The sequence below is a fragment of the Corticium candelabrum genome, chromosome 16, assembly GCF_963422355.1.
Source record: "Corticium candelabrum chromosome 16, ooCorCand1.1, whole genome shotgun sequence".
Classification (NCBI taxonomy): Eukaryota; Metazoa; Porifera; class Homoscleromorpha; order Homosclerophorida; family Plakinidae; genus Corticium; species Corticium candelabrum.
Genome location: NC_085100.1, coordinates 5888429 through 5912830, shown reverse-complemented (window position 1 = coordinate 5912830; position 24402 = coordinate 5888429). Strand labels below are relative to the sequence as shown.

General features: G+C 42.1%; 3 protein-coding genes across 3 annotated transcripts; all 3 read left to right on the top strand.

The window, feature by feature from the left end:
• The first annotated feature begins 100 nt into the window (after window positions 1-100).
• Window positions 101-526, top strand: LOC134191796 (uncharacterized). Its single transcript, XM_062660418.1, has one exon. The coding sequence runs from the start codon at window positions 101-103 to the stop codon at window positions 524-526; it is 426 nt and encodes a 141-aa protein (XP_062516402.1).
• Window positions 527-10949: 10423 nt separating this feature from the next.
• LOC134191795 (uncharacterized) lies at window positions 10950-11903 on the top strand. The gene has a single exon (XM_062660417.1). It carries the CDS (start codon window positions 10950-10952, stop codon window positions 11901-11903), a length of 954 nt encoding a protein of 317 aa, XP_062516401.1.
• A 32-nt stretch (window positions 11904-11935) lies between these two features.
• LOC134191794 (ATP-dependent DNA helicase pif1-like) lies at window positions 11936-13819 on the top strand. The gene is made up of 2 exons (XM_062660416.1): window positions 11936-12163; window positions 12236-13819. The coding sequence occupies exons 1-2, from the start codon at window positions 11936-11938 to the stop codon at window positions 13817-13819; spliced, it is 1812 nt and encodes a 603-aa protein (XP_062516400.1).
• Window positions 13820-24402: the final 10583 nt, after the last annotated feature.

The following is a 24402-nucleotide window of genomic DNA, read 5'->3' as shown; positions in this document are numbered from 1 at the left end:
AGCGACAATTCAATAATAATACGTTTTTCTTTATAACGTTGTGGAAACTGCCATAGTCAATAGCATCCTTCTATTTGCACAGCTGAATCCCGATACGAAGATGTCCCATCTCGACCTTCACACTGCTATCACACGTCAACTGGTACGGTTGTTTAGTGAATGTCGTTTTGCGCCACAGCCAATTCTTCCCGCTCCTGCAACTACTCCTAATGCTACTACTGCTGCTGAACTGCTGCCTGTGACTGCACCTGTTCCTGTTCCTGTTGTGACAACTGCTACTCGGTCAACATGTACTGATCAGTCAGCATCTACTGAGAGGCCATTTAAGATGCATCAACGGTCTGTGGTTCCACAACTGATGGCACCACCACCACAAGTAGTTGTGATGCCACCACTACAAGTAGTTGTGAGGCCACTACCACAGGTAGTTGTGATGATACCACCACCAGCTCTACTATCACAGCAACCTGGTGTTATGTTGCTACCTGCTGAGCCACAACCACAACCAGCAGTACCACTGCAGTGACCTGGTGTGCCGCAAAGCATCAACTGGTAACACGAATGGCCATAATGTTCTGTTTACTCAGGCCAGCAACAGGCCTCGTTGTGGAGTGTGTAGGAACCTTTCAACCGCGTACTGTGAGGCATGCAAGCTGGCCCTCTGCTGCTGCAGGTCGAAGAACTGTTTCTACACCTACCACAACTCTAAAGCTGAACAGGACCAGTTCTGGGAGATGAATGCGCAGACAAAGGCGTCCATTCGGTTCATTGGCGAGGTCGTCATTCTCTCCATAACCGCTTAGGTCGGGCAGGAGTGTGTAGTTTATAGCTTTCCTTTCTCCTGAACCGGTTAGGTCAGGGCAGGAGTGTGTAGATTATAGTTTTTCCTTTCTCCTAAATCGGTTAGGTCGGGACAGGAGTGTATAGTGTATAGTTTCCTTCCCTCTTCCTCCTGAACCGGTTAGGTCGGGCAGGATCGAGAGTGTAGATTATAGTTTTTTTCTTAATCCTGAACCGGTTAGGTCGACGCAGGAGTGTATGGTTTATAGATTCCCTTCCCTGTGGGTCGTCCTGTGGGGTGTCGGTCAAAATCCAGTCACACCTCATCGTGGTGACCGATGGTAACAGGATCATCTTGTGCTGGCTAACGTGACTGGTACAGTTGCTGTAATTTCCACACTGCATTGTTGATATCACAGACTATGATGATACAGTACTGAGGAGTACGTATAATTGTTTGAAATTATTTCTATAGCAATTGTGTAGAATTACATCTTTCTTTTGTTGTATGAATTGTGAAAGCTAATGGATTGCGTTCTAAGTGTATTGCTGAGTTAGTCAGAGGTGGTGTTGGCAGCCCAAAACTGGTCGAGAGCTACTGAATGTATTTGTGTTGACTGACTGTTCAAGTGTTGTGCTATGCTGTTCAAGTATGTTGATGTGATGCGCATACGCGTAATGGTGTCGTGGTGATTACAGTGAACACATTGAGTCAATGTCAAAACAGGGTAAATGGGGAACTGATGCAGGAATTTTGCCACCTACTTTGACTTACCAATGCACATTTTCTGTCCGGCAGGCCAAAAGTACCCTGTCATTAATTACCAAAAGTATCTCTAATCACACACACACACACACACACACACACACACACACACACACACACACACACACACACACACACACACACACACACACACACACACACACACACACACACATCACTTCTGTCACTGTGCTGACTTCGAAGTATCTATAGTGTGGGACATTGATTTAGCTAATTATTTCTAATCAAATTGACGCATCCCTGTATTTTCAAATAATTATACATTCTAGCAAAAAAGATAATGATCAATTAATGATAATGACAATAGATGAACAAAAATTTCATAAAAATTGCATTGATATTCACAATAAACACACACACACACACACACACACACACACACACACACACACACACACACACACACACACACACCACACACACACACACACACACACACACACACACACACACACACACACACACACACACACCTAAAAATCCTAAATGTCAGGAGCTGCCTCTCAGATGTCACGTCCCCAGCTGTTAGGCTGGGCCCTGTGCGCTACTCAGGGAACTCTGGGCCTGCGCTGGCAAAATCCTGGAGCCGGGCCAGGCACTCGCAGGAGCACCGACTTGTGAAGCCAACTGTGGTGTGAGCACCCGAAGTCTCACCAGGACCCCAGTGGCTGATATCACGTCACAGCCGATGGCCGCTTAGGACCCCAGTCAATGACCAGGTACTCATTTATACTCCTGAGTCGAGAGAAGCAAATGTGTGTTAGTTGGCGATCGAAGCGAGCCTCTCTCTTGTCATGTCAATTGAGCTCGAGATATATTATATTTATATATTTATATATTTATATATTTATATGCGTACGTCAGAACTTGTCATATGGATTTACGGCAAAACAGAAAAACAAATCGACAAAACGACGATGCCGAATGAATGCAATTTTGACTCCGTAACATATGCGCTAAAAATTGAAGCAAGGGACCCCTTTCGAGGGGTCGACTCAATTGTAATTTCTTGGCGAGAAGGGTCAAACGACTCTCGATTTTGCTCCCCTACGCGACTAAAGAGCAAAGGAGACTGATGCGTGACAAACGGAATGAAAAGGAAAAGCTAAAAGAAGAGAAAAGTCTGTTTTTGAGTTTCCGCGTGTTACTTTGATAGAAATTATTGCTACGCAACCATTGTCACGTGACTATGCGATCATTGTTACGTGTCTATCTCAGCTAATAAACGAGTGAGACGATTGAAGCGTGAACGAAGAATTGAAGACAACTAGAGTATTTTGCGTTCAAATATTCGAACTCGGCGTTTAGTTACCCGATTCAGGCAAGCAATTATTCGAATTGAGCGTTCAGTTATCCGATTTGGGCATTCAATTATCCGATGTTCTGTTCTAATTAGAAGTAAGAAATATAGAAATAATTATTTTAGTCTCACATTTCTTTCATGACGTCTTTTGATGCTCACACACGTTTCAGCTGAAAAATAAATGATTGATTCAAGAAAGGTGGGAAGGCAAAGTAGTGAAATTCGAGCTCTTGATTAGCTAAATACCCGCTGCGATGCATGATGGACTGTTGCATGCATGGCATCACGCAAGACGCGCGATTTACAAAGTATGCGGAATACACCACGATTGACGGAGCAAGGCGTTGTGTAGGCTTCCTAGATATGTAGATTTAGTTCACTCACAACAGCTCAGCTGGACCTTCGTGGAAACGTGGGACATCAAGATTAGTGCAAAGGAAATTATCCTACAACAAACGCCAAAAATTCACGCTAAAGTCAAAATGTGCGCAGTTTTGACTTTACGTATCAGACTGAAACAATTATTTCTATAAATTTAGTACTTCTAAGACAGAACATCGGATAATTGAATACCTGAGCCGGATAACTGAAAGTCCAATTCGGATAACTAATTGCCTGAATCGGATAATTGAACGGAAAATACTCTAGTTGTTTTCAATTTTTCGTTCACGGATAATTGAACGCCAAATACTATAGAAGAGCAACTGTAAGTCTTTTTGTTTAGTTCCCGCGTTTGTTTGACAGAAACTATTACTACGTAACGCAACCATTGTTACACAAATTATCACTGACTAGGTAAAGACAGAACACCATCGCTCGCCAAACACAATGCTAACCGAGCATTTACTAGTATATTTATTGGCGAGCGAAGCGAGCCTCTCTCTTGTCATGTCAATTGAGCTCGAGATATATTTTATTTATATATTTATATATTTATATATTTATATATTTATATATTTATATACGTACGTCAGCACTTGTCATATAGATTTACGGCAAAACAGAAAGACAAATCGACAAAACGACGATGCCAGATGAATGCAATTTTGACTCCGTAACATATGCGCTAAAATTGAAGCATGGGACCCTTTTCGAGGGGTCGACTTAATTGTAATTTCTTGGCGATAAGAGTAAAATGACTCTCGATTTTGCTCCCTTACGCGACTAAAGAGCAAAGGAGACTGATGCGTGACAAACGGGATGGAAAGGAAAAGCTAAGAGAAGAGAAAAGTCTGTTTTTTGAGTTTCCGCGCGTTACTTTGATAGAAATTATTGCTACGCAACCATTGTCACGTGACTATGCGATCATTGTTACGCGACTATCTCAGTAAACGAGTGAGACGACTGAAGCGTGAACGAAGAATTGAAGACAACTATAGCGTTTTGCGTTCAATTATCCAAACTCAGCGTTCAGTTACCCGATTCAGGCAAGCAATTATTCGAATTGGGCGTTCAGTTATCCGATTCGGGCATTCAATTATCCGATGTTCCGTCCTAATTAGAAGTACCAAATATAGAAATAATTATTTTAGTCGCACATTTCTTTCATGACGTCTTTCTAGGATGCTCACTCACGTTTCAGCTGAACAATAAATAATTGAATCAAGAAAGGTGGGAAGGCGAAGTAGTGAAACTCGAGCTCTTGATTAGCTATAAACCCGCTCCGACGCATGACGGACAGTTGCATGGTATCACGCAAGACGCGCGATTTACAAAGTATGCGGATTACACCACGATTGACGGATCAAGGCGTTGTTGTAGGCTTCCTAGATATGTAGATTTAGTTCGCTCACAACAGTTTAGTTAGACCTCCGCGGAAACGTGGGGCACCAAGATTAGTGCAAAGGAAATTATCCTACAACACACGCTAAAAATTCACGCTAAAGTCAAGATTAATTACAAATTATTGCGTCTATACAGCTGATGAATGATGATATTTGAGCAGCTGTCCAACCGCAGACTATGTAAGTTATTCAGTTTACATGATATTGCACAAGAGCCCTAGGCAACGGATAATTGAACGCCTGAATCGGATAATTAGACACCGAGTTTAGATAATTGAACACCGGATTCGGATAATTGAACGCAAAATACTAGAGAAGAGCAGCTGAAAGTCTGTTGCCTGAGTTCCCGCGTTTGTTTGACAGAAACTATATTCTTACGTAACGCAATCATTGTTACGCAAATAGGTAAAGGCAGGACACCATCGCTTGCCAAACACAATGCTAACCGAGCATTTACTAGTATATTTATATATTTATATATTTATATATTTATATATTTATATATTTATATGCGTACGTCAGCACTTGTCATATAGATTTACGGCAAAACGGAATGACGGATCGACAAAACGACGATGCCAGATGAATGCAATTTTGACTCCGTAACATATGCGCTAAAAATTGAATAACGTGTCCCCTTTCGAGTGGTCGACTCAATTGAAATTTCGTGGCGATAAGAGTGAAACGACTCTCGATTTTGCTCCCTTACGCGACTAAAGAGCAAAGGAGACTGATGCGTGACAAACGGAATGGAAAGAAAAAAGCTAACAGAAGGGAAAAGTCTGTTTTTTGAGTTTCCGCGCGTTACTTTTACAGAAATTATTCTACGCAACCATTATCACGTGACTACGCGACCATTGTTACGCGACTATCTCAGTAAACGAGTGAGACGATTGAAGCGTGAACGAAGAATTGAAGACAACTATAGTATTTTGCGTTCAATTATCCGATTCAGTCAATCAAATATCCGAATTGGGCGTTCAGTTATCCGATTCGGGCATTCAATTATCCGACTCAGGTATTCAATTATCCGATGTTCTGTCTTAGAAGTACTAAATTTATAGAAATAATTGTTTCAGACTGATACGTAAAGTCAAAACGGCGCACATTTCTTTCATGACGTCTTTCTATGATGCTCACTCACGTTTCAGCTGACCAATAAATGATTGATTCAAGAAAGGTGAGAAGGCGAAGTAGTGAAATCCGAGCTCTTGATTAGCTAAAAACCTGCTAAGACGCATGATGGACTGTTGCATGGTATCACGCAGGACGCGCGGTTTACAAAATATGCGAATTACACCACGATTGACGGGATAAAACCGTTGTTGTAGGCTTCCTAGATATGTACATTTAGTTCGCTCACAACAGTTTAGTCAGACCTCCGCGGAAACGTGGGACACCAAGATTAGTGCAAAGAAAAATATCGTACAACACAAGCTAAAAATTCACGCTAAAGTCAAGATTAATTACAAATTATTGCGTCTATACAGCTGATGAATGATGATATTAGAGCAGCTGCCCAACCGCAGACTATGTAAGTTATTCAGTTTTCCATGATATTGCACAACAGCCGTAAGCAACGGATAATTGAACGCCTGAATCGGATAATTGAACTCCCAATTCGGATAATTGAACGCCAAATACTATAGAAGAGCAACTGAAAGTCTGTTTCCTTAGTTCCCGCGTTTGTTTGACAGAAACTATTGCCACGTAACGCAACCATTGTTACACGAATTATCACTCAATAGGTAAAGATAGAACACCATCGCTCGCCAAACACAATGCTAACCGAGCATTTACTAGTATATTTATATATTTATATATTTATATATTTATATATTTATATATTTATATATTTATATACGTACGTCAGCACTTGTCATATGGGTTTACGGCAAAACAGAAAGGCGGATCGACAAAACGACGATGCCAGATGAATGCAATTTTGACTCCGTAACATATGTGCTAAAAATTGAAGCAAGGGACCTTTTCGAGGGGTCGACTCAATTGTAATATCTTGGCGAGAAGAGTGAAACGACTCTCGATTTTGCTCTCTTACGCGACTAAAGAGCATAGGAGACTGATGCGTGAGAAACGGAATGGAAAGGAAAAGCTAAAAGAAGAGAAAAGTCTGTTTTTTGAGTTTCCGCGCGCTACTTTGACAGAAATTATTGTGACGCAACCATTATCACGTGACTTCGCGACCATTGTTACGCGACTATCTTAGTAAACGACTGAGACAATTGAAGCGTGAACAAAAATTTGAAGACAACTATAGTATTTTGCGTTCAACTAGTAAATGCTCGGTTAGCATTGTGTTTGGCGAGCGATGGTGTTCTGTCTTTACCAATTCGCGTAACAATGGTTGCGTTACTTAGCAATAGTTTTTGTCAAACAAACGCGGGAACTCAGGAAACAGACTTTCAGTTGCTCTTCTAAAGTATTTTGCGTTCAATTAACCGATTCAGGCGTTCAATTATCCGTTGCTTACGGCTGTTGTGCAACTAAATAACTTACACAGTCTGCGGTTGGGCAGCTGCTCAAATATCATCATTCATCAGCTGTATAGACGCAATAATTTGTAATTCATCTTGACTTTAGCGTGAATTTTTAGCGTGTGTTGTAGGATAATTTCCTTTGCACTAATCTTGGTGTCCCACGTTTCCGCGGAGGTCTAACTAAGCTGTTGTGAGCGAACTAATTCTACATATCTAGGAAGCCTACAACAACGTCTTGCTCCGTCAATCGTGGTGTAATCCGCATACTTTGTAAATCGCGCGTCTTGCGTGATACCATGCAACAGTCCATCATGCGTCGCAGCTGGTTTTTAGCTAATCAAGAGCTCGAATTTCACTACTTCACCTTCCCACCTTTCTTGAATCAATCATTTCTTGTTCAGCTGAAACGTGAGTGAGCATCATAGAAAGACGTCATGAAAGAAATGTGCGACTAAAATAATAATTTTTATATTTGTTACTTCTAATTAGGACAGAACATCGGATAATTGAATGTCCGAATCGGATAACTGAACGCCCAATTCGGTTAATTGCTTGCCTGAATCGGGTAACTGAACGCCGAGTTCAGATAATTGAAAGCAAAACACTCTAGTTGTCCTCAATTCTTCGTTCACGCTTCAGTCGTCTCACTCGTTTACTGAGATAGTCGCGTAACAATGATCGCATAGTCACGTGACAATGGTTGCGTAGCAATAATTTCTATCAAAGTAACGCGCGGAAACTCAAAAAACAGACTTTTCTCTTCTTTTAGCTTTTCCTTTCCATCCCGTTTGTCACGAATCGGTCTCCTTTGCTCTTTAGTCGCGTAGGGGAGCAAAATCGAGAGTCGTTTGACTCTTCTCGCCAAGAAATTACAATTGAGTCGACCCCTCGAAAGGGGACACGTTATTCAATTTTTAGCGCATATGTTACGGAGCCAAAATTGCATTCATCTGGCATCGTCGTTTTGTCGATCCGTCTTTCCGTTTTGCCGTAAATCTATATGACAAGTGCTGACGTACGCATATAAATATATAAATATATAAATATATAAATAAAATATATCTCGAGCTCAATTGACATGACAAGAGAGAGGCTCGCTTCGCTCGCCAATTATCCGATTCAGGCAATCAGTTATCCGAATTGGGAGTTCAGTTATCCGGTTCGGGCATTCAATTATCCGACTCAGGTATTCAATTATCCGATGTTCTGTCTTAGAAGTTCTAATTTACAGAAATAATTGTTTCAGTCTGATACATAAAGTCAAAACCGTGCACATTTCTTTCATGACGTCTTTCTATGATGCTCACTCACGTTTCAGCTGAACAATAAATGATTAATTCAAGAAAGGTGGGAAGGCAAAGTAGTGAAATTCGAGCTCTTGATTAGCTAAATACCCGCTGCGACGCATGATGGACTGTTGCATGCATGGTATCACGCAAGACGCGCGATTTACAAAGTATGCGGATTACACCACGATTGACGGAGCAAGGCGTTGTTGTAGACTTCCTAGATATGTAGATTTAGTTCGCTCACAACAGCTCAGCTGGACCTTCGTGGAAACGTGGGACACCAAGATTAGTGCAAAGGAAATTATCCTACAACACACGCTAAAAATTCAGGCTAGAGTCAAGATTAATTACAAATTATTGCGTCTATACAGCTGATGAATGATGATATTTGAGCAGCTGCCCAACTGCAGACTATGTAAGTTATGATATTGCACAACAGCCGTAAGCAACGGATAATTGAACGCCGAGTTCAGATAATTGAACATCGGATTCGGATAATTGAAAGAAAAATACTATAGAAGAGCAACTGAAAGTCTGTTTCCTGAAATCCCGCGTTTGTTTGACAGAAACTGTTGCGTCATAACACAACCATTGTTACGCGAATAGGTAAAGACAGAACACCATTGCTCGCCAAACACAATGCTAAGCGAGCATTTACTAGTATATTTATATATTTATATGCGTGCGTCAGCACTTGTTATATAGATTTACGGCATAACGGAATGACGGATCGACAAAACGACGATGCCAGATGAATGCAATTTTGACTCCGTAACATATGCGCTAAAAATTGAATAACGTATCCCCTTTTCGAGGGGTCGACTCAATTGTAATTTCGTGGCGATAAGAGTGAAACGACTCTCGATTTTGCTCCCTTACGCGACTAAAGAGCAAAGGAGACTGATGCGTGACAAACGGAATGGAAAGAAAAAAGCTAAAAGAAGGGAAAAGTCTGTTTTTTGAGTTTCCGCGCGTTACTTTGACAGAAACTATTGTGACGCAACCATTATCACGTGACTATGCGACCATTGTTACGCGACTATCTCAGTAAACGAGTGAGACGATTGAAGCGTGAACGAAGAATTGAAAACAACTATAGTATTTTGCGTTCAATTATCCGATTCAGTCAATCAGTTATCCGAATTGGGCGTTCAGTTATCCGATTCGGGCATTCAATTGTCCGACTCAGGCAAGCAATTATCCGATGTTCTGTCCTAATTAGAAGTAACAAATATAGAAATAATTATTTTAGTCGCACATTTCTTTCATGACGTCTTTCTATGATGCTCACTCACGTTTCAGCTGAACAATAAATGATTGATTCAAGAAAGGTGGGAAGGCGAAGTAGTGAAATTCGAGCTCTTGATTAGCTAAATACCAGCTGCGACGCATGATGGACTGTTGCATGGTATCACGCAAGACGCGCGATTTACAAAGTATGCGGATTACACCACGATTGACGGAGCAAGGCGTTGCTGTAGGCTTCCTAGATATGTAGATTTAGTTTGCTCACAACAGCTTAGTTAGACCTCCGCGGAGACGTGGGACACCAAGATTAGTGCAAAAGAAATTATTATACAACACACGCTAAAAATTCACGCTAAAGTCAAGATGAATTACAAATTATTGCGTCTATACAGCTGATGAATGATGATATTTGAGCAGCTGCCCAACCGCAGACTATGTAAGTTATTTAGTTGCACAACAGCCGTAAGCAACGGATAATTGAACGCCTGAATCGGTTAATTGAACGCAAAATACTTTAGAAGAGCAACTGAAAGTCTGTTTCCTGAGTTCCCGCGTTTGTTTGACAGAAACTATTGCTAAGTAACGCAACCATTGTTACGCGAATTGGTAAAGACAGAACATCGTCGCTCGCCAAACACAATGCTAACCGAGCATTTACTAGTATTTATATATTTATTGGCGAGCGAAGCGAGCCTCTCTCTTGTCATGTCAATTTTGTGAAGTTGACCCAAGAACAGATTTGACTACCAACAAGAAAGTATCCGCTATGGACTTCTACGCCTACAGAATCATGGTGAGGACCAACAATTTTAACCACCTACTTAGAACCAAAAACCTCTTCCATCAGTTTTTAGTCGATATGTACGCTAAGATTGAGGAAGAACGTCTCCGCTACGTACGCCACAATCAGAGCAAATTGCGAGTCGACAGCTACATCCACCTAAAAGATGCGCTCGCCCAGGATAGCCAAGATACTGACCTTGGACGAGCAGTCATTCTTCCATCTTCTTTCACTGGCGGTCCCAGGTACATGCATGAGAAAACTCAAGATGCAATGACGTATGTCAGAAAGTACGGCCGTCCTGATCTTTTTATAACTTTTACATGCAACCCCTCTTGGCCGGAGATAAAAATGAGCTGATGAGAGGACAAACATCCCAGAACAGACACGACCTTCTGGCCAGAGTCTTTCGCCTGAAGTTTAAAAAGCTAATGGAATTGCTCATCAACGGTGCCATCTTTGGCACAACACGCTGTCACATGTCCTCCATCAAGTGGCAAAAGCGGGGCCTCCCCCATTCGCATATCTTGGTGTGGCTTGAAGAGAAACTCCACCCTGCTGATGTCGACCCTATTATTAGTGCAGAGATACCCAACCCCGAAGAAGACTCAATGCTCTACAACATCATCAAGAAGCACATGATCCATGGGCCATGTGGTGCACTAAACCGAAAGTCGCCATGCATGAAAGACGGCAAGTGTACGAAACGATATCCAAGAGAGCTTCTCCAGGAGACTCAGACAGGGCACGACGGGTACCCACTTTACCGCAGAAGAAAGGCGGGAGATGGTGGATTTACAGCAAAAGTGACAATCTTAGGTTGCAACAAAGTGGAAATTGATAACAAGTGGGTGGTCCCTTATTGCCCTATACTGTCCAAGATCTTCAATGCGCACATTAATGTTGAGTACTGCAATACAGTGAAATCGATCAAGTACATATGTAAATACGTCAACAAAGGTAGCGATCAGGCAGTATTCGGGCTTGAACGGCAAGAAATGAGGAGGGATGAGGTTTCAAAGTACGAGATTGGAAGATACATATGCAGCAGTGAAGCAACATGGCGTATTCTTGACTTCCCGATTCATCACAGGTATCCACCGGTGGAGCATTTGTACGTGCACCTGGAGAATGGGCAACGCGTGTATTTTACCGAAGACAACGTAAGAGACAGAATAGCAGAGCCACCTAGAACTACTTTGACAGCATTCTTCGACCTCTGCCGAGAAGACGACTTTGCCAAAACTCTATTGTATTGCGATGTGCCACAATACTACAGATGGGACAGATCCAGTAAGAAATGGAAACGACGCATCCAGGGCATCCACGTGGAAGGACATCAGGAATCAAGTCATGCGACACTCTTGGTAGAGTGTACACTATCCACCCAAGCGCATTTGAATGCTGTTGCTTGCGCCTTCTCCTTCACATAGTCAGAGGGCCGACATCGTATGAAGATCTTAGAATGGTCAATCAATTCAAGTGTGCAACTTTCAGAGAAGCTTGCTCGATAAGGGGTTTGTTGAAGGATGAAGGTCACTGGAGCGCAACTCTAGAAGAAGCTGCTGTCAGTCGCTCTCCCCGCATGCTGAGAAATCTGTTTGGCACTATGATCGTCACGTGTGGGCTGGGAAACCCAAAAAGTCTGTGGGATAAACACAAAGAGAGCTTAGCGGAAGACATACTACTTGAGGTAAGAATTTGTTACCTACAAACTTACAGGTTACAGCAACTGCAACTCTAACCTTTCCTTCTCCACTTTTAGGTGCGCTATCACAATCTTAGCCAAGGACCTTGCTTCAACCAAGCACTCATACTGCTGGAAGACATAGTTATTAGATTAGGAGGCCACGAGCTTAGAACGTATGGTCTGCCGTCACCTCAGAGAGACCAGCAGGTATGCAATTGCAGAGACTTGATCAGAGAGACCAACTATGACCAAGATGAGCTTACAGCGTACGTATCAAGCAACGAACCATTACTGATGCCAGACCAAGCTGCGGCTTATCACGTTATCCTAGACAACATGCAGAGTGGATCTGGTGGTGTTATCTTTCTAGATGCACCTGGTGGCACAGGCAAGACGTTCCTCCTCAACCTTTTACTTGCTAAGGTGAGGCAACAAAAGAAGATTGCTGTTGCTGTTGCTTCATCAGGAATTGCCGCAACTTTGCTTACCGGAGGCAGGACTGCCCACTCAGCTTTCAAACTTCCGTTAAACTTGGCACATACGGAGACGCCAACCTGTAACATCGCTAAGGGTACAGGAATGGCCACAATACTAAAGCAATGTCAGCTGATTGTGTGGGATGAGTGCACAATGGCAAACAAGCTGGCGCTGGAGGCTCTTGATCGCACGCTAAGAGATATCAGAGAGACACAACAAACAGCTTTTGGCGCTGTAACCGTTTTACTTGCTGGTGATTTTCGGCAAACTCTGCCAGTCATACAGAGGGGAACCCCGGCAGATGAACTTTCAGCTTGCCTTAAATCTTCTTTTCTATGGCAGCAAGTCCAAACTCTCACCCTGTCTACTAACATGAGAGTGTATCTTGAAAGGGACGCAACAGCGGGAGAGTTTTCATCGATGCTGCTATCAATTGGAAACGGCGAACTGACTGCTAATGAGAGCGGACTGGTAACCATACCACCCGGATGTGGAGAATTAGTTAACGGTGTAGAGGCACTTAGCGGAAAAGTCTTCCCCAACTTGGCTGTAAACTACAAGAACTACAAGTGGTTGTGCGAGCGTGCCATCCTTGCACCAAGAAATGACATGGCCAGCAAAATCAATGAAAAACTTCTTATGCAATTGTCTGGAAAAGAACAGCTGCTAAAGTCTATTGACACAGTTGTAGACATGTCGGATTCTGTGCAGTATCCAACCGAGTTCCTAAATTCCTTAGACCTTCCTGGCATGCCACCGCATAATCTTAAATTGAAAGTGGGGTGCCCTGTTATGCTTCTCCGAAATCTGGATGCTCCCGATCTTTGCAATGGAACACAACTCATCATTAAACAGATTTTGCCGCACGTTCTTGAAGCCACCATACTGACAGGACAAGCTCAAGGAAAAGACATCTTCATACCAAGAATACCACTCATACCATCGGACCTTCCCTTTCAATTTAAACGACTGCAGTTTCCACTAAAAGTTTGCTTTGCAATGTCCATCAATAAATCACAAGGTCAATCATTGAAAGTTGTTGGGTTAGACTTGCAAACACCTTGCTTTTCGCACGGGCAACTATACGTTGGGTGCTCAAGAGTTGGCAGACCTAGCAATCTCTTTATCAACGCACCGGAGCGAAAAACAAAAAATGTAGTATATCATAGCGCGTTGCAGTGAATGTTGACATGAAGAACAACTGACAGTCTTTTAGTCTATGCACTTAAAGAAAAAAACGAAAACGATGTGTATGCAAAAGCACTACAGTGAAATGATAGTATTCCACCAAATCTTTAAAAACCGGCTTTTTTAAAAGCCACTAAACACGCTCAGAGAGAGTCAGATACCTAGGCTACTGACGTGCATGTGTTGCCATTGTGCTACTCTCTTCATACTGCTAGGACTTAGTACCAGTAAAATGTGCAGCAAATATAGGGAAGAAACACCCACACATCTACAGTTGTAACTTTCGCCTACTAATGTAGCCCGTGCAACGAACGGGTTCAGAATCCGGGACCTCGCAATAAAGATTGCACGTGACGTGTCCACAGACCTATCTTTACACTACAGTATCTTGCCCGTACGAAGGACGGGCCATGTATACTAGTATATTTATATATTTATATATTTATATATATACGTACGTCAGCACATGGATTTACGGCAAAACAGAAAGACAAATCAACAAAACGACGATGCCAGATGAATGCAATTTTGGCTCCGTAACATATGCGCTAAAAATTGCAGCATGGGACCTCTTTTGAGGGGTCGACTCAATTGTAATTTCTTGGCGAGGAGAGTCAAACCACTCTCGATTTTGCTCCCTTACGCGACTAAAGAGAAAAGGAGACTGATTTGGGACAAACGGAATGAAAAAGAAAAGCTAAAAGAAGAGAAAAGTCTGTTTTTTGAGTTTTCTCGCGTTACTTTGATAGAAATTATTGCTACGCAACCATTGTCACGTGACTATGCGATCATTGTTACGCGACTATCTCAGTAAACGAGTGAGACGACTGAAGCGTGAACGAAGAATTGAAGACAACTAGAGTGTTTTGCGTTTAATTATCTGAACTCAGCGTTCAGTTACTCGATTCAGGCAAGCAATTATCCGAATTGGGCGTTCAGTTATCCGATTCGGGCATTCAATTATCCGATGTTCTGTCCTAATTAGAAGTAACAAATATAGAAATAATTATTTTAGTCGCACATTTCTTTCATGACGTCTTTCTATGATGCTCACTCACGTTTCAGCTGAACAAGAAATGATTGATTCAAGAAAGGTGGGAAGGTGAAGTAGTGAAATTCGAGCTCTTGATTAGCTAAAAACCAGCTGCGACGCATGATGGACTGTTGCATGGTATCACGCAAGACGCGCGATTTACAAAGTATGCGGATTACACCACGATTGACGGATCAAGACGTTGTTGTAGGCTTCCTAGATATGTAGATTTAGTTCGCTCACAACAGCTCAGCTAGACCTCCGCGGAAACGTGGGACACCAAGATTAGTGCAAAGAAAATTATCCTACAACACACACTAAAAATTCACGCTAAAGTCAAGAATAATTACAAATTATTGCGTCTATACAGCTGATGAATGATGATATTTGAGCAGCTGCCCAACCGCAGACTATGTAAGTTATTTAGTTGCACAACAGCCGTAAGCAACGGATAATTGAACGCCTGAATCGGTTAATTGAACGCAAAATACTTAGAAGAGCAACTGAAAGTCTATTTCCTGAGTTCCCGCGTTTGTTTGACAAAAACTATTGCTAAGTAACGCAACCATTGTTACGCGAATTAGTAAAGACAGAACACCATCGCTCGCCGAACACAATGCTAACCGAGCATTTACTAGTATACTTATTGGCGAGCGAAGCGAGCCTCTCTCTTGTCATGTCAATTGAGCTCGAGATATATTATATTTATATATTTATATATATACGTGCGTCAGCACTTGTCATATGGATTTACGGCAAAACAGAAAGACGAATCGACAAAAAGGCGATGCCAGATGAATGCAATTTTGACTCCGTAACATATGCGCTAAAACTTGAAGCAAGGGACCCCTTTCGAGGGGTCGACTCAATTGTAATTTGTTGGCGACAAGAGTCAAACGACTCTCGATTTTGCTCCCTTACGCGACTAAACAGCAAAGGAGACTGATTCGTGACAAACGGAATGAAAATGAAACGCTAAAAGAAGAGAAAAGCCTGTTTTTTGAGTTTCCGCGCGTTACTTTGATAGAAATTATTGCTACGCAACCATTGTCACGTGACTATGCAATCATTGTTACGCGGCTATCTCAGTAATCGAGTAAGACGATTGAAGCGTGAACGAAGAATTGAAGACAACTAGAGTATTTTGCGTTCAATTATCCGAACTCGGCGTTCAATTATTCGATTCAGGCAATCAATTGGTCGAATTGGGCGTTCAGTTATCCGGTTTGGGCGTTCAATTATCCGACTCAGGCATTCAATTATCCGATGTTCTGTCCTAATTAGAAGTACCAAATATAGAAATAATTATTTTAGTCGCACATTTCTTTCATGACGTCTTTCTATGATGCTCGCTCACGTTTCAGCTGAACAATAAATGATTGATTCAAGAAAGGTGGGAAGGCGAAGTAGTAAAATTCGAGCTCTTGATTAGCTAAAAACCCGCTACAACGCATGATGGACTGTTGCATGGTATCACGCAGGACACTCGATTTACAAAGTATGCGGATTACACCACGATTGACGGAGCAAGGCGTTGTTGCAAGCTTCCTAGATATGTAGATTTAGTTCGCTCCCAACAGCTTAGTTAGATCTCCGCGGGAACGTGGAACACCAAGATTAGTGCAAACGAAATTATCCTACAACACACGCTAAAAATTCAGGCTAAGGTCAAGATTAATTACAAATTATTGCGTCTATACAGCTGATGAATGATGATATTTGACCAGCTGCTCAACCGCAGACTTGTAAGTTATTCAGTTTTCCATGATATTGCACAACAGCCATAAGGAACGGATAATTGAACGCCTGAATCGGTTAATTGAACGCCGAGTTCGGATAATTGAATACTGGATTCGGATAATTGAACGCAAAATACTAGAGAATAGCAACCGAAAGTCTGTTTCTTGAGTCTCCGCGTTTGTTTGTCAAAAACTATTGCTACGTAACGCAGCCATTGTTACGCGAATAGGTAAAGACAGAACACCATCGCTTGCCAAACACAATGCTAACCGAGCATTTACTAGTATATTTATATATTTATATATTTATATATTTATATATTTATATATTTATATATTTTATTTATATATTTATATATTTATATATTTATATACGTACGTCAGCACTTGTCATATGGATTTACGGCAAAACGGAAAGGCGGATCGACAAAACGACAATGCCAGATGAATGCAATTTTGACTCCGTAACATATGCGCTAAAATTGAAACAAGGGACCCTTTTCGAGGGGTCGACTTAATTGTAATTTCTTGGCGATAAGAGTAAAACGACTCTCGATTTTGCTTCCTTACGCGACTAAAGAGCAATGGAGACTGATATGTGACAAACGGGATGGAAAGGAAAAGCTAAAAGAAGAGAAAAGTCTGTTTTTTTAGTTTCAGCGCGTTACTTTGACAGAAATTATTGTGACGCAACCATTATCACGTGACTACGCGAGCATTGTTACGCGACTATCTTAGTAAACGAGTGAGACAATTGAATCGAGAACAAAAAATTGAAGACAACTAGAGTATTTTGCGTTCAATTATCTGATTCAGGCAATCAGTTATCCGAATTGGGCGTTCAGTTATCCGGATCAGGTATTCAATTATCCGATGTTTTGTCTTAGAAGTACTAAATTCATAGAAATAATTGTTTCAGTCTGATACGTAAAGTCAAAACTGCGCACATTTCTTTCATGACGTCTTTCTATGATGCTCACTCACGTTTCAGCTGAACAATAAATAATTGATTCAAGAAAGGTGAGAAGGCGAAGTAGTGAAATTCGAGCTTTTGATTAGCTAAAAACCCGCTAAGACGCATGATGGACTGTTGCATGGTATCATGCAGGACGCGCGGTTTACAAAGTATGCGGATTACACCACGATTGACGGAGCATGGCGTTGTTGTAGGCTTCCTAGATATGTAGATTTAGTTCGCTCACAACAGCTTAGTTAGACCTCCGCGGAAACGTGGGACACCAAGATTAATGCAAAGGAAATTATCGTACAACACACGCTAAAATTCACGCTAAAGTCAAAATTAATTGGAAGTCATTGCGTCTACATAGCTGATGAATGATGATATTTGAGCAGCTGCCCAACCGCAGACTATGTAAGTTATTCAGTTTTTCATGATATTGCACAACAGCCGTAAGCAATGGATAATTGAACGCCTGAATCGGATAACTGAACGCCCAATTCGTATAATTGAACGCCAAATACTATAGAAGAGCAACTGAAAGTCTGTTTCTTTAGTTCCCGCGTTTGTTTGACAGAAACTATTGCTACGTAACGCAACCATTGTTACACAAATTATCACTGAATAGCTATATAGGTGAAGACAAAACACCATCGCTCGCCAAACACAACGCTAACCGAGCATTTACTAGTATATATTGGCGAGCGAAGCGAGCCTCTCTCGTTTCATGTCAATTGAGCTCGAGATATATTATATTTATATATTTATATATCTATACATTTATATACTAGTATCCATGGCCGTCCTTCGTACGGGCAAGACTGTAGTGTAAAGATAGGTCTGTGGACACGTCACGTGCAATATTTGTTGCGAGGTCCCGGATATGCTGAATAAATTCGAATCTTGCTCTTCGCGCTTGTTTCGATAGCAATCGACACACTCTCCGTGTAGCGCTTGCTGCAGAAAATGTGTAGGTTAGATTCGGTGCAAATGCAATCGGAATTTGAAGAGAAACGAAAGCGCTAGAAGAGTAAGTTTCGTCGGCAAGAGATATTCGATTGCTCGAAGCTTTGCGAAGAACGACGATGCATACAGTCTACACGGGACTGGTGCGGGCGTGTGTTCGAATGAACTGCAATGTGTAGCGTTTGCGTCGTCGAGAAATTTTACGCGTGGGTCGACCCCTTGAGAGGGGACCCTGTTCATTATTTTTTTTAATTTTTTCGCAAACCTTTCTCTGTGCGTGCCGAGTGTGCGTGCCGATTTCGGTTGCAAACGGACAAAAGACGTGGCCGCCAAACGCGAACACACACACACACACAGACAGACAATTTGAGCTTTATATATTAGATTTATATGCGTACATCAGCACTTGTCATATGGATTTATGGCAAAACGGAAAGACGGATCGACAAAAGGCCGATGACAGATGAATGCAATTTTGACTCCGCAACATATGTGCAAAAAATTGAATCAAATGTCCGTTTCCAGAGGTCGACTCAATTAGAATTTCTTGGCGAGAAGAGTGAAATGACTCTTGATTTCGCTGCCGTACACGACTAAGAATGAAATAAGACTGACGCGTGACAAAAGGAATGAAAAGAAAAAGCTAGAAGAAGAGAAAAGTCTGTTTTCTGAGTTTCCGCGCGTTAGTTTGACAGACATTGTTGCGACGCAACCATTGTTACGCGAATACGCGACCATTGTTATGCGACTAGCTAAGCAAACGAGTGAAACGATTAAAGCGTTAACGAAGAACTGCAGACAACAACAAGAAGAGCAACTGAAAGTATGGAATTGGGCGTTCAGTTATTCGATTTGAGCCTTCAATTATCCGACTCATGCATTCAATTATCCGATGCTCTGTCTTAGAAGTACTAAATCTAAAGAAATAATTATTTCAGTCTGACTAGAGTCAAAACCGCGCACATTTCTTTCATGACGTCTTCTATGATGCTCACTCACGTTTCAGCTGAACAATAAAGATACATTCAAGAAAGGTGGGAAGGTGAAGCAGTGAAATTCGAGCTTTTGATTAGCTAAATCTTGCTACGACGCATGATGGACTGTTGCATGGTATCACGCAGGACGCGTGGTTTACAAAGTATGCGGGTTTAATTGCACCACGATGACGGAGATTAGGTGTTGTTGTAGGCTCCCTAGATATGTAGATTTAGTTCGCTCCCAACAGCTTAGATAGACCTCCGCAGAAACGTGAGACACCAAGATTAGTGCAAACGAAATTATCCTACAACACACGCTAAACATTCACGCTGGAGTCAAGATTAATCACAAATTATTGCGTCTAGACAGCTGATGAATGATGATATTTGAGCAGCTGCCCAATTGCAGACTATGTACGTAAGTTATTCAGTTTTACATGCTATTGCACAACAGCCCTAGCCAATGGATAATTGAACGCCTGAATCGGATAATTAAACACCGACTTTAGATAATTGAACACCGGATTCGGATAATTGAACGCAAAATACTAGAGAAGAGCAACTGAAAGTCTGTTTCCTGAGTCCCGCGTTTGTTTGACAGAAACTATATTCCTACGTAACGCAACCATTGTTACGCGAATAGGTAAAGGCAGAACACCATCGCTCGCCAAGCACAATGCTAACCGAGCATTTACTAGTATATTTATATATTTATATTTATACGTGCGTCAGCACTTGTCATATGGATTTTCGGGAAAACAGAAAGACAAATCGACAAAACGACGATGCCAGATGAATGCAATTTTGACTCCGTAACATATGCGCTAAAAATTGAAGCAAGGGATTCCTTTCGAGGGGTCGACTCAATTGTAATTTGTTGGCGAGAAGAGTCAAACGACTCACGATTTTGCTTCATTACGCGACTAAAGAGCAAAGGAGACTGATGCGTGACAAACGGAATGAGAAGGAAAAGCTAAAAGAAGAGAAAAGTCTGCTTTTGAGTTTCCGCGCGTGACTATGATAGAAATTATTGCTACGCAACCATTGTCACGTGACTATGCAATCATTGTTACGCGACTGTCTCAGTAAACGAGTGAGACGATTGAAGCGTGAACGAAGAATTGAAGACAACTAGAGTATTTTGCGTTTAATTATCCGAACTCGGCGTTCAGTTACCCAAATCAGGCAAGCAATTATCCGAATTGGCCGTTCAGTTATCAGATTCGGGTATTCAATTATCTGACATTCAATTATCCGATGTTCTGTCTTAATTAGAAGTACCAAATACAGAAATAATTATTTTAGTCGCACATTTCTTTCATGACGTCTTTCTGGGATGCTCACTCACGTTTCAGCTGAACAATAAATGATTGATTCAAGAAGGTGGGAAGGCGAAGTAGTGAAATTCGAGCTCTTGATTAGCTAAAAAAAAGTCGCTACGACGCATGATGGACTGTTGCACGCATGGTATCACGCAAGACACGCGATTTACAAAGTATGCGGATTACACCACGATTGACGGAGCAAGGTGTTGTTGTAGGCTTTCTAGATATGTAGATTTAGTTCGCTCACAACAGCTTAGTTAGACCTCCGTGGAAACGTGGGTCACCAAGATTAGTGCAAAGGAAATTATCGTACAACACACGCTAAAAATTTACGCTAAAGTCAAGATTAATTACAAATTATTGCGTCTGGACAGCTGATGAATGACGATATTTGAGCAGCTGCCCAACCGCAGACTATGTAAGTTATTTAGTTGCACAACAGCCGTAGGTAAGAATCGGATAGTTGAACGCAAAATATTTTAGAAGAGCAACTGAAAGTCTGTTTGCTGAGTTCCCGCGTTTGTTTGACAGAAACTATTGCTACGTAACGCAACCATTGTTACGCGAACTGGTAAAGACAGAACACCATCGCTCGCCAAACACAATGCTAACCGAGCATTTACTAGTCTAAACGCTCGTAGCTCTGAAGGGACGGTGTAAACATAGCTTCATCTACTAGTATATCTATATGCGTACGTCTGCACTTGTCATATGGATTTACGGCAAAACTGAAAGACGGATCCACAAAAGGGCGATGCCAGATGAATGCAATTTTGTTTCCGCAACATAAGGGCAAAAATTGAATCAAGGGTCCCTTTCAAGAGGTCGACTCAATTAGAATTTCTTGGCGAGAAGAGTGAAATGACTCTCCATTTTGCTCCCGTACTCGACTAAGAATGAAATAAGACTGACGCGTGACAAAAGGAATGAAAAGAGAAAGCTAGAAGAAGAGAAAAGTCTGTTTTCTGAGTTTCCGCGCGTTAGTTTAACAGCCATTGTTGCTACGGAACCATTGTTACGCGACTACGCGACCATTGTTATGCGAATAGGTAAGTAAACGAGTGAGACGGTTGAAGCGTGAACGAAGAATTGAAGACAAGAAGAAGAACAGCAACTGAAAGTCTGAATTCTGAGTTCTCGCGTTTGTTTGACAGAAACTATTGCTACGTAACTCAACCATTGTTACGTAAATAGGTAAAAACAGAACACCATCGCTCGCCAAACACAATGCTAACCGAGCATCTACTAGTCTAATATATAAAGCTCAAACTGTCTGTCTGTGTGTCTGTCTGTGTGTGTGTTCGCGATACGCGGCCACGTCTTTTGTCCGTTCGCAACCGAAATCGGCAAGCACACTCGGCACGTACTGGCGAAGGTTTGCGTAAAAAAATTAAAAACATTATGCACCGGGTCTGCTTTCTAGGGGTCGACCCCCGCGTAAGTTTCTCGATGACGCAAACGCTACACATTCCAGTTCATTCGAACACACGCCCACACCAGTCCTGTGTAGACCGTATGCATCATCGTCCTTCGCAAAGCTTCGAGCAATCGAATATCTTTTGCCAACGATACTTACTCTTCTAGCGCTTTCGTTTCTCTCCAAATTCTGATTTCATTTGTACCAAATCCAACCTACACGTTTTCTGCAGCAAGCGCTACACGGAGAGTGTGTCGATTTTTATCGAAGCAAAGCGCGAAGAGCAAGATTCGAATTCATTCAGCATATCCGGAACCTCGCAAAAAAGATTGCACGTGACGTGTCCACAGAAATACTTTATACTACAGTATCTTGCCCGTACGAAGGACGGGCCATGGATTCTAGTCTAATATATAAAGCTCAAATTCTGTCTCTCTCCCCTCTCTCCCCTCTCCCCACTTTCCCCTTCTCCCTCTCCCCTCCTCCTTCCCCCTCCCCCCTTCCACCTCTCCTCCTTCCCCCTCTCACCTCTCCCCTTCCCCCTCTCACCTCTCCCACCTCTCCCCCTCTCCCCTTTCTCCTTTCTCCTCTCTCTCTCTCTCTCTCTCTCTCTCTCTCTCTCTCTCTCTCTCTGTGTGTTCGCGTTTGGCGGCCACGTCTTTTGTCCGTTTGCAACCGAAATCGCACACTCGGCACGCGAAGGCAAAGGTTTGCATACAAAATTAAGCATGGGTCCCCTCTCGAAGAATCGACCCTCGCGTAAAATTTCTCGATGACGCAAACTCTACACGGTAAAGTTTATTCGAACACACGCCCACACCATTCCTGTGTAGACTGTACGTGTCGTCGCCCTTCACAGCTTCGAACTATCAACTATTTCTTGCCGATGGAACTTACTCTTCTAGCGCTTTCGTTTCTCCCCAAATTCTGATTGCATTTGCGCCAAATCCAACCTACACGTTTTCTGCAGCTATCGAAACAAGCGCGAAGAGCAAGATTCGAATTTAGTCAGCACATCCGGGACCTCGCAACTAAGATTGCACATGACCTGTCCATTTCCGTCAGACGCTACAGTATCTTGCCCGTACAAAGGACGGGGTATGGATCTAGTATATAAATAAATATATATATATATAAATATGATACATCTCGGCCTCAATTGACATAACAAGAGAGAGGCTCGCTTCGCTCGCCAATAAATATAATATATCTCGAGCTCAATTGACATGACAAGAAAGAGGCCCGCTTCGCTCGCAAATTATAATTATATATATATATATATATATATATATATATATATATATATATATATATATATACACACACCATGTATCGTTTAGATACTATATTTGACTATGCAGTCCAACACAATTCAACACAACTGCTAGTACAACCGGCGTTAAGATAACTAACGTGTCCCGGATACCGACAATTATAGCACACACGATCCACACACTTCGTTATCTAGAAGACAAGGCTAGGCTCTAACGTGTTAGTATCGGCTACCAAGAACTACACTGGGCCACTGTACTGGACGTGCAAATAGTGGTCTGGCAATAGCCTCGCTCAAGACGCAGTGTGGATTGAAGCCTCGGATGAGCTTCCATCACCACTATGTCTGGTCTGGTCATGGTACCGCCTTTCTGGGCGGGAGTAAGTATGTAAGCAAATTCTTCATCGCGTGTCATACTAATGTTATCAGCTAGAAACTGAGCTTTCGATTGGACTTTGACGTCGTTCTAGCCTCTGTACTTGTCGATATTGCCTCTGTCAAGTGTAAGTAAGAGATTGCATCTACGTTAATTAAGAGATTGCAGCTAATTAGAGAGTGTAGTCTAGCGGTGAAATGGCAGATCAGAAATGGCACTTGCAGTGCATCATACGCCTTTGAACGCGTACACAGATTCTCTGTTGAAGGTGCAATGCGTCATATGCCTCTACTGCAATGCATTGAACTGCTCACTACGTACTGCACGCTAATTAGCGAAGATCTCACGCGACAGTCGTTTCCTGTAATCTACTACGCCGACAAAGTACACTTGTAACTGACAGTAATCATGTCCCTACGGACATGATTAATTAACGCTGACCGGAAGGGGCGGTACCAGACCAGAGGTAGTGGTGATGGTAGCGCATCCGGGGCTGCAATCCACACTACGAGT

Coding starts and splice junctions, on each gene's coding strand:
- LOC134191796 (XM_062660418.1), top strand. CDS start 101: ATGTCCCATCTCGACCTTCACACTGCTATCACACGTCAACTGGTACGG.
- LOC134191795 (XM_062660417.1), top strand. CDS start 10,950: ATGTCCTCCATCAAGTGGCAAAAGCGGGGCCTCCCCCATTCGCATATC.
- LOC134191794 (XM_062660416.1), top strand. CDS start 11,936: ATGGTCAATCAATTCAAGTGTGCAACTTTCAGAGAAGCTTGCTCGATA. Junction 12,164..12,235: donor CGGAAGACATACTACTTGAG/GTAAGAATTTGT, acceptor CTCCACTTTTAG/GTGCGCTATCACAATCTTAG.